The sequence below is a fragment of the Aquarana catesbeiana genome, linkage group LG01 (genome assembly GCF_042186555.1).
Source record: "Aquarana catesbeiana isolate 2022-GZ linkage group LG01, ASM4218655v1, whole genome shotgun sequence".
Classification (NCBI taxonomy): Eukaryota; Metazoa; Chordata; class Amphibia; order Anura; family Ranidae; genus Aquarana; species Aquarana catesbeiana.
The window spans coordinates 720221195-720238325 of record NC_133324.1 but is presented as its reverse complement, the minus strand read 5'-3'; the positions used below and the strand labels follow the sequence as shown (position 1 = coordinate 720238325).

Genomic DNA, 17131 nt, shown 5'->3' with positions numbered 1-17131 from the left:
ACTTGAACTACTCTTTTTCCGCCGTCACTTTTCTGTTTCTACATTATCCATATTTGGTATTTACACAAAGCAATCTAATCTTTTATATTTAATGGAATATTTGGAGATTATACTGTCTGCACCAAAATGAAGTTGTGTATTTTTTTAACTGAGAAAAACATACATTTTGTATACTGTATATCATGCAACATGAAATATTGAAACTACCATTTTTTTTTTCAACAAGCCGCCTGCTTTTATTAAAAAATAAATAAATAAATGGGGAGGGGGGTTTCATAAAAAAAAAAAAAAAAAAAATTAGCTTTTTAATTTAAATAATTTTAAATGAATCACTACAAAGTCTTACAGGTTTACTGCATTTATTGTAAATCACATGACCAGTCCTAGCTTTATAATGAAGAACGGTGCAAATTGTGCCCTAACAAGGGACTCCATTTTTCACATCATCCGATTTAATGGGACCAAGGGCATACACGACAGGTACATTCCACTCGTGTGTGTGTGTGTGTAATTAATTATATATATATATATATATATATATATATATATATATATATATAGACCCATCCCTGCATACGCTAAATGGATTTACAAAGCTTGAGGGAAGAGGCGAAGGGTATGGGGAGCAGGCAGCAAATTCAGCAGCCATGATGTGGTTGGGCTTGCAGGCTGTACAAAATTGGGTGGTTTGCACAGCGCTCCCAGCAGCAAAGCATGTAAGGAAGGGGACACAACTGTACATCAGAACTGTCACAACCACCAGGAAAACCATTAAGCAGAAGATGGCACAATGCATTTGCCACTGAGCTCTTAAAGGTTGGGTGGGTATTAACCACTTCAGTTTATGCAGCTATGCCCTTTAGACCAGAATATTTTTAGCTTTGGGCCCATTGCTTCAGCAACAATTTTGTCTGTACTTAGGATAACAAGGCAATACATTTTTTTTTGGAAGGGGGTACTGACAAGCCTCTCTCTTGAAAATATTTTATTTTCTATGTAGTCTATAGACAAAAATTTATCAGATACAAAAAAAAATGTGCCTTTACATTAGATATTGTAAGTCCCCATCATTGGTGTTAAAGGGAGTAAAACAAGTGCAATCGTTGCTGCCAGTGGAAATGCAAAAAGTGTTAGTAAAATATGTGAAGCATTGGTCACAGTGGGAGTAAAATAAGACCTAGTCATTGGTGTCAATCATTGGTATCAGTGGGAGTATAATGAACCCCAGCACCCCCCAACCCCATTCTGATCTGACTAAGGCTGACAGTTTGCTGTGACTTTCAGGCAAGCAATCATTTCACTCACACAGTTCCAGCATAAATATACAGTGCTGAATGCTGGAACGCAAACCACATTCCAGCAATCAGTACCCCAAAACCTGCAAGATTCTGTTAAGCTCCAGGGAGATGACCCTTAAACATCTAGAATAGAGGCCCTCACAGAAGTTGAGGTGCTAGAATAGAGGCCCCCACAGAAGTCCTGTGTGGTTTGACAGGTCTCCCCCTATAGGGCAGTCCTGTACACTTTCCATCTGGCTCAAGAAGTACACCCATCTGCCAAATGGCTGATGGTGGTGTATGGTTTTCACTCAAGACCCTCACATTTTTATAGCACAATCTTATGTGAAATACCATTGACTCTTGAAAAGTGGTGTGAATCTTTGGATGAAAGCAAATACAGTCAGGTCCATAAATATTGGGACATCGACACAATTCTAATCTTTTTGGCTCTATACACCACCACAATGGATTTGTAATGAAATGAACAAGATGTGCTTTAACTGCAGACTTTCAGCTTTAATTTGAGGGTATTTACATCCAAATCAGGTGAACGGTGTAGGGATTACACAGTTTGTATATGTGCCTCCCACTTTTTAAGGGACCAAAAGTAATGGGACAATTAGCTGCTCAGCTGTTCCATGGCCAGGTGTGTGTTATTCCCTCATTATCCTATTTACAAGGAGCAGATAAAAGGTCCAGAGTTAATTTCAAGTGTGCTATTTGCATTTGGAATCTGTTGCTGTCAATTCTCAATATGAGATCCAAAGAGTTGTCACTATCAGTTAAGCAAGCCATCATTAGGCTGAAAAAACAAAACAAACCCATTAGAGAGATAGCAAAAACATTAGGCGTGGCCAAATCAACTGTTTGGAACATCCTTAAAAATAAAAGAACGCACCGGTGAGCTCAGCAACACCAAAAGACCCGGAAGACCACGGAAAACAACTGTGGTGGATGACCGAAGAATTCTTTCCCTGGTGAAGAAAACACCCTTCACAACAGTTGGACAGATCAAGAACACTCTCCAGGAGGTAGGTGTGTGTCAAAGTCAACAATCAAGAGAAGACTTCACCAGAGTGAATACAGGGGGTTCACCACAAGATATAAACCATTGGTGAGCCTCAAAATCAGGAAGGCCAGATTAGAGTTTGCCAAACAACATCTAAAAAAAGCCTTCACAGTTCTGGAACAACATCCTATGGACAGATGAGACCAAGATCAACTTGTACCAGAGTGATGGGTAGAGAAGAGTACAGAGAAGGAAAGGAACTGCTCATGATCCAAAGCATACCACCTCATCAGTGAAGCATGGTGGTGGTAGTGTCATGGAGTGGGCATGTATGGCTGCCAATGGAACTGGTTCTCTTGTATTTATTGATGATGTGACTGCTGACAAAAGCAGCAGGATGAATTCTGAAGTGTTTTGGGCAATATTATCTGCTCATATTCAGCAAAATGCTTCAGAACTCATTGGACGGCGCTTCACAGTGCAGATGGACAATGACCCAAAGCATACTGCGAAAGCAACCACAGAGTTTTTTAAGGGAAAGAAGTGGAATATTATGAAATGGCCAAGTCAACCACCTGACCTGAATCCGATTGAGCATGCATTTCACTTGCTGAAGACAAAACTGAAGGGAAAATGCCCCAAGAACAAGCAGGAACTGAAGACAGTTGCAGTAGAGGCCTGCAGAGCATCACCAGGGATGAAACACAGCGTCTGGTGATGTCTATGCATTCCAGATTTCAGGCTGTAATTGACTGCAAAGGATTTGCAACCAAGTATTAAAAAGTGAAAGTTTGATGAATGATTGTTAATCTGTCCCATTACTTTTGGTCCCTTAAAAAGTGGGAGGCACATATACAAACTGTTGTAATTCCTACACCGTTCACCTGATTTGGATGTAAATACCTTCAAATTAAAGCTGAAAGTCTGCAGTTAAAGCACATCTTGTTTGTTTCATTTCAAATCCATTGTGGTGGTGTATAGAGCCAAAAAGATTAGAATTGTGTCGATGTATCAATATTTATGGACCTGACTGTATATAAATCCCTTGGAAGGGTGTGTGTATATATGTATATATATATATTTTTTTTTTTTTTTTTAAATGTTAAAATGGCAGGTTTCTGTGATTGAAAAAGTTCTGAAATGGTTTCTCTGTCCAATATTTCTTTTTTTTTTTTTTTTTTTACACCTTTTAATGTGACCTGTAAACTGTACATTGCAATTGAAAAACAAACAACTCTGATTACCCCAACTAAAATTCAGCTGTTCTAGTAAGTGTTTCCTGACATTTTCTTAGTCGCATCCTACAGCAAAAGTCATGGTCTGCAGAGAGCTTCCAAAGCATCAGAGGGATCTCATTCTCAAAAGGTATCAGTCAGGACAAGGGTACAAAAGAACTTCCAAGGCATTAGATCACGTGCATCACAATAAAGACAGTCATCATCAAGTGGAGAAAATATGGCACAACAGTGACATTACCAAGAAGTAGACGTCCCTCCAAAATTGATGAAAAGACGAGAAGAAAAACTGGTCAGGGAGGCTGCCAAGAGGTCTACAGCAACATTAAATGAGCTGCAGGAATATCTGGCAAGTACCGGCTGTGTGGTACATGCAACATGCTATGGGGTAGTGGCAAGACGGAAGCCTTTTCTTACGAAGAACATCCAAGCCTGGCTAAATTTTGCAAAAACACATCTGAAGTCTCCCAAAATCATGTGGGGAAAATGTGTTATGGTCTGATGAAACCAAGGTTGAACTTTTTAGCCTTAATTCCAAAAGATATGTTTGGTGCAAAAACAACACTGCACATCCCCAAAAGAACACATACACACAGTGAAGCATGGTGGTGGCAGCATCATGCTCTGGGGCTGTTTTTCTTCAGCTGAAACGGGGGCCTTAATCAAGTTAGAGGGAATTATGAACAGTTCCAAATACCAGACAATGTTGGCACTAAACCTTCAAAAGCTTATGCTAGAAAGCTGAACATTAGGAGAAACTTCAGCTTTCACATTTTAGGTGGAAAAAATTCCGAAATGATTTAGCTTTGTCTCATTTTGTTTACATCACAGAAAACTGACATTTTAACAAGGGTGTGTAGACTCTTTATATCCACTGTGTGTGTGTGTACATATATAAAGGCTGTCCATTGCCTAGCCCGAGTTTGTAGGAGGATTCTGGGGCTTATTATCCCCTCTCCTTCACTACACACTCGTCGGCTGGCATTTCTGGTTGGGAAAGCAGTCGACGCGTCACTTCCGTGTCAAGCAGTGTGGAGACTCTGCCCCCCATCCAGCTTTCATCTCATCGGTGTGTCTCGGCTGTCAGGCAGGTTGCAGCATGTGTATCACAGGAAGATCTTGTTCCGGATCGTGCATGGAAGGTGTCGGTGATGTCATTTCTGGGTATCGTACGGCGGTGAGATTTGCAGTATGGACGCTCCACTCATCTACTGTTCTCCTCCAGTGGTCAAACAGCTCGGCTAAATGGTTCAGGTACCTACCACGGATGGTGCACCAAAGCATGCAGCATTCTGGTAGATGCGGGGCCAGGATGTCGGGGGGAGAGAGATATGCAGGTGCTATACCATGGGGGGGGGGGGGGGGCTCAGTCAATTCAGGAGCTGTCACTGCTAGTTGTTCCTTCATGGGCTGCTACACCATTTACTTGGGGGTTTCACCAAGTCACCTGACACCCACGTGCATCACTGAGCCAGTCCTTGGTGGTAGTTCTGGCTCAGCTGTCAGCCACACAAGCACCAGGGGCCACAGCACTGGGAACCTCACTGGCTTCACTCATGCAAACTGCTGAGTCTTGTTGTGCCACAGCTTGGTGGCCACGTTCAGCACCTCATTTGGGCTGCCACTCCATCATACATGTTACCACCATGATTCATGTTGCAGGCGGGCCAGGGCACGCACAGCCGGGTTCCACCCAGCCCCCTTAAATTATTATATATATATATATTTTTTAAAGGTGGGGTCTTATGGTTTTTAGGTTTTTCTTTCTTTCTCTGCCGCAGGTTCACCCTTCTCCCGCCACGGTGCGCAGATTACAATCTGTACAGGTGGTTCCACATTTGGTTTGTCGCACAAATGTCAGTTTTCAATTTCCTGCTTGTATTTCCATCACATTATTCAGTGCATACGTCATGATGTTGTTGCAGGTGGATTCCACATTTACATTCAGGAACAGCAAGGTATGTTCTGTGTGTCTTTCATTATGGGTCATATAGTTAGTTGCATCACACATCAGGATCTGTCATGTCTACAGATCCGTACAGGCTGAGGTTTTGTTTTTAAATTATTGTAATGCTTACAGTCTTCTTGCCTGTATATCATATGTTGCACGTCACCTTACATTCCTATTTTCTGCCTACCACTGTCTGTAGGTACAAGCTCTGAGTATTTTTTTTTTTTTTTTTAATTGCCTGTCTTTGCGCTACAGGTTACTCAGGCTTGCCTACTGCATACACACAGGGGGGTTACGGTCACTAGGTTTCTTCATCACGCGCTGTTCCTGTTTGTTTTGTTTACAGCACCTACATCTTCATACATGGTTAGGCACGGAAGTATCATAGTTTTCAGGAACTAAGTTTGGTTTTTGATCTGATGGTCTCTAGTTGGTTTTTCCACACATTTGAACGTGTTGGAGCGACAAATTTGTCTTCATCCCTCCTACTCAAGTTAGGGGTTCAGAGCATTGTAGCGCCCCATCTCTGAGAACTGGACTATACCAAAGCTCGTAGCAGAGCTCCAACGTAGGGGAATTCCCTTCTCAACCACAGTCAGGAAAGCAGAGTTGTTTAGACTACTATGCCCAAGCCTGCCCCAGCCACAGCCATCCACCAGTGCAGAGCATGTGTCCTTGCCTCACGGCACTGACCCAGATTCATGCAGTTCTAAATACTCTCTCTACTTCCGTACAACAGCTGCAAGATAGGATGGATGTGATTGAGGCCCGCCTGCCCGTCCGGCCAGAGAGGAAGTTTCAGCTGCTCCCATAGCCCCTGTGCAATCTACCACCTCTTCAGGTAATACCAGTGTGCCGTTGCCTGTAGCAGTTCCTTCGCCACTAGCAGTGCTGCCATCCGTATCACCTGCGCACTTCCCTGTCAATGTCAAGAAAGATATCTTAGATGGGAAAGATATAAATCTAGCGTCCCTGCTCATAGCTTCGCAGGACATTGTCAAAAACAAGTCTTATGCTTGCGGGGAAGTCTCTGTGGTTCTCAAAACAAGAGATCTGACCCAATCGCAAACTTAGCATAGCAGAATTTGTTCTTTCCTTCGGCATTTTTTAGAGATGTCATTTGCGCAGTTAGTCCCAGCAGGAGAGAGGAGTCGGATCTTTATCCCCACAAGGTGCCAATCAGAAATCTCCAATATGTAGCAATTGGCAGTCATCAGCTCACACCACCAATTGTTTTCCCAATCTGGAGCACTCCTTGCCTACGGGTACCACCAGGCAGATGTCCAGCGAATCCTCCACAGGGCCATCGGGTCAGGTAGACAAACTGGCCAGACCCATACATTAGCTAGGTAAGGCGCTGCTATGTAATAATTTCAATTACTTGGCCTGTACTTACAATCAATGTAGACTTCTTCATATCTGTGCCAACTGCTTCAGAGCACACCCCAAGTCCACCTGTCCCATTAAGTCGTCCAGATCTTCTTGACTGAGCCGAGTCAACGTGTATATTTTAGGGTTCTGGTTGGTACACCACCCATCCCCAGCTCTCAGACTATTTCTCATGAAAGGTTTTTCTGACGGTTTTCATACAGGCCTCATCACATTACCATTGGAGACTTTTGAATGTGTCAACTTATCTGCGGAGAGTAATGCCCTATTAGTTGATGAATTGTTACAAGTTGAGGTATTCAAGGGTTTTGTCATAGGACCATTCCTTTATGCACCTTTCATCATGTAGAGGGTTAGCCATACCGGTGTGGTCAAGGGAAATTTTTCAAATAAATATTGGTTAATCCATGACTTGTCTGCTCCTCTCATTGCTCACGTACCTAGTCTCAATTCTCATTCCTTCAGAAGAATTTTCACTGCAATACCCATCAGTGGACTTGGCCATTCAGTGCATTTTACAGACAGGTAGGGGCACATGGTTATTTCTAATGCTTTCAAACTCTGCCGCATCAAGCCGGCCCTCTGGCAACGGCATGGGTTCCAATGGCGTGATCAGTATTTTGCAACAAAATTGACCTTTGGGTCCAAGAGCAGTCCTTGGCTCTTTAATACTTTTGCCTTAGCTCTCAATTGGATATTGTACAACCGCAAAACGTCACAAGGTCATTAATTGTTTGGATGATTTTTTTGTGCAGTCTCCCAGGGATCTCAAATCACTCACGGAACAGTTTTCTGATTTGAACATCCCCATGGCTGCCCACAAGGTGTAAGGGCCTTCCACTGTCATTACCTTTTTAGTTATTACTCTAGACACCAATTGCTAGTTTGGCCCAGGAGAGTCATGATACGAGGGACTAATCACAATCTGGTCAGGTCCCCCGTTTGCTCTAGGAAGGATTTACAGTAACTTTTGGGCATGCTCAACTTTGCCATGAGGCTCATTCTTCAGGGCAGGTCTTTTGTTTCAAGGTTGGCTCTCCTACCCCTGTGCCAGAACACCGATTCCGCAGTGAATTTACAAGCCGATGCATGTGGGATCAGTTCTTGTGCAACTAGAATGGCATCTCCATGTTTATCCATCTACACACTGCCATGTCCCCCAGAATTTGTTCAGATAATGCAGCCTCAGTGGGTTTTGCAGCAATTTTTGGATGTCAGTGGTTGGCCGGTCCATGGCCCCCAGGAGGTTTTCAACTTACCTGGGTTTGCTCAGACTTCTGCACTGTTTGAAATGTATCTGATAGCAGCAGTCACATGGGGACCCACAGTCTGGTCAGTCATTTTCTTTACCGATAATTCAGACACATACAAAATCATCAATAAAGGAAGATCCAGGTCCCTCCTCATAATGTCCTTTATGTGCTGGTTGACATGGTTGGGCCTAATGCACAAATTTCATTTTCAGGGCAAGTTTATCAGTGGTGTCAATGTGGCAGCTGATGCCTCATCTCGTCTTGATTTTTTGCGTTTCTTCCTACAGCACCCAGAAGCAGATCCAGTGGGCAAGCCGGTTCCTCCTTTCTACCTGCTGACAATGGATTAAAACGCACTCAAGGTGCAGGCTGCCAACCTTGTGAATTCTTCATTGTCAAGGAATACTCTCAGGGCATAAAAGATGGCTTGGAAGTGTTTTTGCAGATTCACGAACCTCTATTCCTGTAATAGGGTTAGGGATGTCAAATACATGATGGCTTTTGCTGCCTATTGTCATGGCGAGTTGTCCCTTTCATTCAATACCATCAAGTTGTACTTCTCAGGTATTCAGCACTTCATGATCCTGATAGACCGTCCATTTTTGCAGCTCATTACATCAAAGCCATTTTGAAAGGTATCCAGGAAAGTCAGGGACAGTCACATTTGCCAATCACCGGCCAGATGTTCCGAGGGCTCTCAGATTTGTTTTCCCTTTCATCTTTTAGCTCAGGTCCCAGCTTTGTCCTCAAGGCAGCCGTCTACTTAAGTTACTTTGGTTTCCTTAGACCCGGGGAGTTATCCTAAGCCAGCCACTATGCACCGGTGCTCCTCAAAGGCAGTCTCGTTTCCTGATCATTTTTCGCTACAACTCCCCAATAACAAAAACAGTCAGACGGGTCAGGGTTTTGTTATCAACTATTACAAAAATAACACTATCTGGTGTCCAGTTGATGTCTTGGACCAACTCTACTCTATGTTTGCAGCGGCTCCTCTCGACAGCCCATTACTCCCTTTCCCTACGCAGCCTCTTGCTTCCAAACAGTTCATCTCACACATCAGAATTTTGCTTGTTAATTTGGGGTTAAAGCCGAAGCAATTTTCAGGTCATTCCTTCAGACTCGGGGCAGCATCCAAGCAAGGGGCCCCGTCCCACATTATTAAATACGTGGGGCGTTGGCAGTCATCCTGTTATGGTCGATATATTCCTGATCCCCATGTGGAAGTTAAAATGAGCTTTTGCTACTCTGCTCGACTAGTTGTCCATACGTTTTCCATTTAACATTACATGGCTATACCTACTTCGCATGTTTTTTGCCCTCTTTAAAAGCATACTGTCCTACGCGACCATGGCACACCTCAGGTTGCCGTAGTTAGAGTCTGGATACTGAGGAAACATTTTACCCTGACTACAATATTTTATAGCTATGTCTAAGGCTACATGCAATATAATCTCAAGCTCTTTTCATAACATACAAACCCAGTTTATAATGTACTTCTGTAAAAAGGCAGTGTACAAGTAAATGTAAGCGAGTGTATAAAAGGCAGCTTTTATCTTTTTGCTTTGGATATATGGGCAGGGATTAAACCCTCAGGTCAGGTTTTTTGCTGTATTCCCTTTGAGGAGATCACCCCTCTGCTTGCCCTGCTGACTATCATCACCAAGAGTGATGGGAAATCCAAAAGGTTAGAGTTGTCACCAGAGCAAGAAGTGAGGGGAAATCCAAAACCCCTCCAATGGGGACACAAAAAAGTACTGGAAAAGCTGTCCAACGCAGTCCCACCACATATGGTGTGAATATACCCTTAGAAGGGGGAAAAAAGAGAAGATACTACCCTTCCCTTTCATAGCCAGATACGAATTCGTAATTTTTAATTAGTAAAAAAATTCATGATGTTTATTTATCTGCCTGGAGTTGAATGCAAAAGGTCTAAAATGCATAGAAAATTGCCACAAACGCCTCACAATGAATAAAGACAGTTACAGAGAGGAAGGGAATAAATAAAAAACACTTTATTTCAGAATTTTTTTCTTACAGAATGAATTAGAATAACTAAGGATGTAAACTTGTCAGTATAGTAATTACTGAGTTACATCTCACCAAATTCCTTAACTCCTTGTTTTCCCATACACGTGCTACTTTAATACATGTGCTCCTCAAGAAAATGCCCAGCCATGATTGGCACTGTAGGAAGTATGGCTCCTTTAATAAACAATACATTCATGTATGTTGGCAATTAACTGTCAGGTATAAAATATATAAAGTGGGCTTTTTCTCTAAATAATTAGGGAATGAGAAAAAGAAAAGAAAACAGTCATGTAATGCATTGTCACCCCTTCCCCGATCCCTGGCATTTCTTATACACTAGCAAGCAAAGATCTGCCGATTAGACACTCACAGCCTAGCATTTAAAATCTTGTGAGGTGCAAATATCTAACACCAGCCTTGGTGTTTGGTAAACAAAACCGAAAGAATCAAAACATTTCGACACAAAAAAATAAATACACATTTGCTAAAATGAACACATACACCCTACAATATTTTACAGTGAATACTGTTCTGATCTTACAAGGCAGCATTACGCTCACGTGATACTAACCAAGCAGCCTAAGGCTGGAATGGTGTCATTAAATAATTTAAAGGGATTGCAGAACAAGAATAGGAAATAAAAATAATTAAAGCTACACAAGATGCTTAAGGGTAAAACTGATCTTGCAGCCAATGACTAGCATACCTTTATACAGTGCCTATATGAGATTAGAAACTGCAGGTACAGACAAATAAAAATGATTTGCCATTTTTAAACAAATCTATTGAAAAAAAAAAAAAAAAAAAAAAAAAAAAAAATCACAGGAGTAGGTTTTCATGCTGTAAACGCTAAATTTACAAACGTATAAATCTCGATTGCGGATGCCAAATTATTTCTTATTCATTAAAAAAAGGCACCTACTAGAAAACAATGCCTCTGTGCTCCATAGTAAGGGTTACCTGCTGCATTATGAAAGACTTCCATCACCCCGATGTGCATTATCAAAAAGGGCCATCATCTGTTATAGTACATCACACTCATAGAACCGAATGTTGACTGGAGAGGGGCACTTGGCAAAGGCTTTTGTGGGTTCGAGAAAGCCTACAAATACTCAAAGGGGGGGGGGGTTGATCTGCTACACCACCTCTAAAAGGAATTTACACAGTAACTGATCACTGCAATTTAAATTTAATCTTCTAAGAAAAAAAAAAAAAAAGGTAAAACAAATATGTTCTTATCTGAGTAATAGATCTATGTAATTAAAAAGGTACAGGGAGCTACTGAAAAGTTATAACTCAGTTAAAGTAAACCAGTCATAAAAAGAAAAATAAGCAGGCTGTCATTATCGATCTCCCAGCTGTCAGCTTGTTTTGACTTTCCAAATCTGGCTGCTTATTCCACATCAGTAACTCAAAGTTTTAAACCTAGTGGGTTAGCACAAGTCCTTACCCATTTATTTTAATGAAGCAAAATATTGGAGGAGCAAGAGGGTCAGCATGACAACCAGACAAATAACATTTTCTCAAGAAGAGATTGGCAATGGCCCCCTCCATCTATGTCTTAAAGCAGATTTCTTTTACATGCTAAAACTAGCCAAGGGCTGCAAGGAAGGTGTGAGATGGCTGCATAGAAAATCTACGCTTATGCAAACAAATTTAAACACATTTAAGATGCATGGGATAATATGCATCCGAAATAACAAAGATTTTTAGGCTGAGCAGTTCTAAATATTTCACATATAACATCTAAAACAAAACAAATGAGTTAGGATCTTGTTTGACGGATTAGAACAAGATCCATCTAGTGTATATGTGTCATTTTTTGCAGGCACAGACAAAAGGAAACGTTGAGCATTGGAGTTTTAAACAAAAAAAAATTTTAAATGAAGGTAATTTTTTTTTTTATCCGACTAAATGACATTACTATATCTACAAGGATATTGGTGTAAAGCTTTGATTTTAAAATTGATGTATTTATAGGACAACGATTTGTGAAACTTCAAAACTGCATGTGTTGGCCTTTGGTTTCCTGTTAACTTATATTATTGTTAATATATTAAAAAACAGTGAAGCCATTTTATTAATGTAGTATTGTTTGTGCAGTCACTGAACATAGAACCGATCTACACAATTATTGTCTGGTTGAATGCACATTCTATACTAACTGGACCCACATATTCTACTCAGGTACTGTACAAGTAAAACCAGTGAAGGCAAAAGATGCACTACTTCCGCTTGCTCTTGGTGTCTGTTGTTTGGAAGACACTAGAGGCCGACATGAGGTTCTCAATATACTGTCCAAGAACTTGGTTTTCTGACTTGAGCTTCAGGTTTTCTTCTTTAACAGCATCGACGCGCGCTGAGAGATCTGTATGTAGACAAAACATTATCAGTGTAACCTGTATGCAAAGTTATATCGGACAGCACAAGCTTACTGCTAAAATGTATACCTATTTTATATCTATAAACAATCTTTTATTTACTAGTCATATTAGTTCTTTACCTAAAGTTTGACCTCAATGAGATCTAAGGGGTTAGATTAGATGTGCCTTGAAAAACCTAGGCAGGAGGGAGCTTTGCCTGCTCCCTCCTGCCTCCCACACATTCCTACTGGTCAAGGTGGCAGCCCATCATAGCGATTAAATTTTAAAGGAGAAGAATAAACACACACTATATACACACACACACACACATTATATATATATATATATATATATATATATATATATATATATATATATATATCACACATACACACATACACACATACATACATACATACATACATACATACATATATATATATACACATACACACACACACATTTCTTTGCAGTTTTAAAGAAAAGAAAAAAAAAAAAAAAAAGGAGGTGCATTCATTATTTTTGTTGCAGGACCCTAGAAAGCATTGCACCAGCGGCTAGCAGATTGCCGATGCCATGCAGGACTCCTACAGATCTGCTTGATCATACCAGGAAGCTGATGCATTCTGACAGGAAGAACCAATGAACTACCACAGCTCTCACAGTGCCGTGGTGGTCCGTTGAAAACTACAAGCCGACAGCCGCAAAGGATGTCGGGACTCATAGTTCATTCATACACAGAGCTCTGTGCCCCGCACGGCCACACTGTTTTTAAAAAAGCGACAGCTAGTATGGGAAACGTCTCCCTGTACTGTTGCCACAGGGAGAATGAAAGAGGAGCAGACAGCGGCTGCAGCAGTGGGGGCAGGTTCCGCCATAAAAACGGGTGTAACATGTCCCCAAAGTGAACTTGTCCTTTAAAGCATCTTGAACTTGTCCTTTAAAGCATCTTTAGCAAAAATCCAAAAAATAGGATTTTTATGACAGCTTACCTGTAAAATCCTTTTCTTTTGATGTACATCATGGGCAGCACAGTGGTGTAGTGGTTAGCACTCTCGCCTCGCAGCAATAGGGTCGCTGGTTCGAATCCCAACCACGACACTACCTGCCTGGAGTTTGCATGTTCTCCCTGTGTCTGCGTGAGTTTACTCCGGGTACTCCGGTTTCCTCCCACACTCCAAAGACATGCTGTTAGGTTTATTGGCTTCTGTCAAAAAATTGGCCCTGGTGTATGGGTGAGTTGGGGACCTTGGATTGCAGACCCCTTGGGGGTGGGGACTGGTGTGGGTGTGTGTGGAGCGCTGCATAGATTGATGGCGCTACATGGGTACCTTAAAAATTATATATGTAGCAAAGCAATATAAGTGTATTAGAAGAGGGGCGGGACCTCTGTGTCCCGTGATGTACATCAAAGAAAAGGATTTTACAGGTAAGCTGTCGTAAAAATCCTATTTTCTTTCTCGTACATCACGGGACACAGAGCCTCAGTAATTACTGATGGGACGTCCCAGAGCAATGCTATTTGAGGGGAGGGGACCACACAAGTAGGGTGTAATCACACCTGAGGACCTCGTACTGCTGCCTGCAGCACACTACGCTCAAAGGCGATATCCTCATGCCTTCCCACATCCACCTGATAAAATCTGGTGAATGTATGGACTGAAGACAAAGTTGCGGCCTTGCAGATTTAAGCCATAGAGGCCTAGTGATGCACCGCCCAAGAAGCACTAACAGCCCTTGTGGAGTGTGCCTTGATTTGAAAAGGTGGAATTTTCTGTTTCAAACCGTAAGCTTGAATAATCATTTGTCGAATCCACTTTGAAATGGTAGACTTAGACGCTGCCTGTCCTCTATTGGGACCTCCTGGCAGTACGAACAAAACATCCGTTTTGCAAATTTGAGCAGTTGCTTTCAGATAGGCCTTGACTGCTCTTACTACATCCAAAGAATGTAGTGACCTTTCTTCCGTAGAACAGGGATCTGGAAAAAAGGAAGGCAGAACAATATCTTGGTTTAGATGAAAACCTGAAACCACTTTCGGTAGAAAGCTAGGATGAGGGCGCAACACCACTCTATCCTTGTGTATGATTAAATAAGGCTCTTTACAGGAAAGAGCTGCTAATTCTGATACTCTTCTAGCAGAAGAAATGGCTACCAGAAAAATCAACTTTCTTGTCAATAAGACCAAGGGAATTTGACGTATTGGTTCAAAAGGCTGTTTCTGTAAATCTGATAGAACCAAAGTTCAAGTCCCAGGGGTATAGGGACGCCTTAACCGGAGGATTAAGACGCGTCAACCCCTGCATAAAGTTTCGGGCCAAAGAATGTGAAGCAAGTGGCCGTTGAAATAATACTGATAAGGCCGAGACCTGGCCCTTGATGGTACTCAAGGCCAGCTTCATTTCTAATCCCATTTGTAGAAAGTCAAGAATTCTACCTATTACATATTTTCTGGGATGCCAACCCCTGGATTCACACCAGGATACATAAGCTTTCCAGACTCTATGATAAATCACTCTGGAAGCTGGCTTCCTTGCATTGATCAAGGTAGAGATTACCGGACCTGAAAGCCCACGACTCTTCAGAATGTGGGCTTCAATAGCCAAACCGTCAAATTCAGCGTTTGTAAGGCAGGATGGAACACTGGACCTTGAGATAACAGGTCTGGACGTGACGGTAGGGTCCATGGGGAACCCACTGTCATCCTTACTATTTCTGCATACCAAGCTCTCCTGGGCCAAGCTGGGGCCACTAGAAGTACCGACTTCTTTTCCTGCCTGATCCTGCGAAGGAGTCGTGGCAGTAGCAGAACAGGAGGGAATGCATAAATCAGTGAGAACCGATGCCACGGAATCACCAACACATCTGTCCCGTATGCAAGAGGATCCTTTGTTCTTGCCACAAACTTGTCGATCTTTTTGTTCAATCTGGATGCAAAGAGATGTACATCTGGAACCCCCCATCTTTGGCATATGGCCCAAAAGACATCGAGGTGAAGAGACCATTCCCCTGGGAATAACCACTGGCGACTCAAATAGTCCGCCTGGCAGTTCTCTATCCCCGGAATGAAAACTGCCGATATGCATGGCACATGCTTTTCTGCCCAGACTAAAATCTGGTTCACTTCTCTCTGAGCTGCCCGACTCCTGGTGCCTCCTTGATGATTGACATAAGCCACTGCTGTCGCATTGTCGGACTGGATCCTGACAGGGCAACCCTGTAGCCTGAGAGTTCAGGCCTTTAGGGCTAGATATGCCGCACTGATCTCCAGAATGTTGATGGGTAAGGTCCTCTCGATTTTGGACCATTGCCCTTGGACCGCAGACTGTTCCAGAACTGCTCCCCAGCCCGAAAGACTGGCATCCCTTATTACCACCGTCCAGGTAACCAGTAAAAAGGATTTCCCTTTCTGCAGGCTTTCGGGTATTAACCAACTGAGGCTCTGACGCACTGCACGAGACAGGTGCATCGGAAAATCTAATGCCTCAACCTTTTTGTTCCAAGCAGACAGGATACTGTGTTGCAGCAGTCTTGAATTAAACTGAGCACTGAGGGAACAGCTTCGAATGAAGCCACCATCTTTCCCAGCAGCCTCATACAAAGACGGACAGAAGGACTCTTTTTGGTCCTGACTACTAGAATCAGCTCTCTTAAGGTAGTGATCTTTGCCTGAGGTAAAAATACCTTCTCTTGGCTTGTGTCTATGACCAGGCCCAAATACTATAGTCTTCTTACTGGTTTTAAGAAAGACTTTTCTAGGTTGAGAATCCAACCTAGGTGTTTCAGGTAGTTGACTGTGGTCACCAAGTTCCCGCTCAAACAGGCTACCGACCAGTCTATCAAGAGCAGGTCGTCTAGGTATGCTACGACAGTTATACCTTGAGCCCTTAATCTGGCCAGAGGAGGAGCCAAGATCTTTGTAAACACTTGAGGTGCAGTGGCTAGCCCGAAAGGCAGGGCCACAAACTGAAAATGGCGTCCTTCTATTTCGAAGCGCAAGTACTTTTGATGAGCAGTAAAAATGGGTACATGCAGATACGCATCTCTGATGTCTATTGATGCCAGAAATTCTCCTCCCTGTAGGATGGAGACTACTGACCGGATTGATTCCATGCGAAAGGATCGAATTCTTAGGAATCGATTTAGATCCAGGATGGGTCTGACATCTCCATTTGGTTTTTGAACCGTAAAAAGGTTGGAATAAAATCCCAATCCTTGATCTTTCGTGGGAACCACCACGATGACCTTTTGCGACAATAGTCGCTCTAATGCTAGAAGGAGCGACTGCTTTTTCTCTGGATCCCTGAGGACATTTGATCCGAGGAAACGAGGAGAGGGGAATTCTTGAAACTCCAGTTTGTAACCTAGAGTTACCATGGAGATTACCCATCTGTCCTGGAAATCCTCCTGCCAGAGCTTTGAGAACCGTAGTAGTCTTCCCCCCACCCGAGCGAGCGGGGGAGCTCCTTCATAAGGAGGCTTTAGCGTTTTGTCTAGTAGGCTTCTTCCCCCCAGGACTTCTTTTGTCCCTGGGGTGGACTTTGAAATTTATTTCTAGACCCTGACGGGAGGAGGCCGTCGCAACTGCCTGGAGGCTGATGCTCCTGGCACTGGGGAAAGAGC

The 17131-nt window shown here is 42.6% G+C and overlaps 1 protein-coding gene across 2 annotated transcripts in view; it reads right to left on the bottom strand.

Annotated features, from left to right (window-relative positions):
• Window positions 1–10106: 10106 nt before the first annotated feature.
• The window catches only part of SCOC (short coiled-coil protein), a 52439-nt gene continuing 45414 nt past the window's right edge, over window positions 10107–17131 (bottom strand). For both annotated transcript variants that reach the window (XM_073604076.1, XM_073604085.1), the window contains exon 4: window positions 10107–12513. In XM_073604076.1, the coding sequence (XP_073460177.1) occupies window positions 12371–12513 (143 nt within the window). In that variant the 3' untranslated portion in view covers window positions 10107–12370. The remainder of the gene's footprint in view (window positions 12514–17131) is intronic.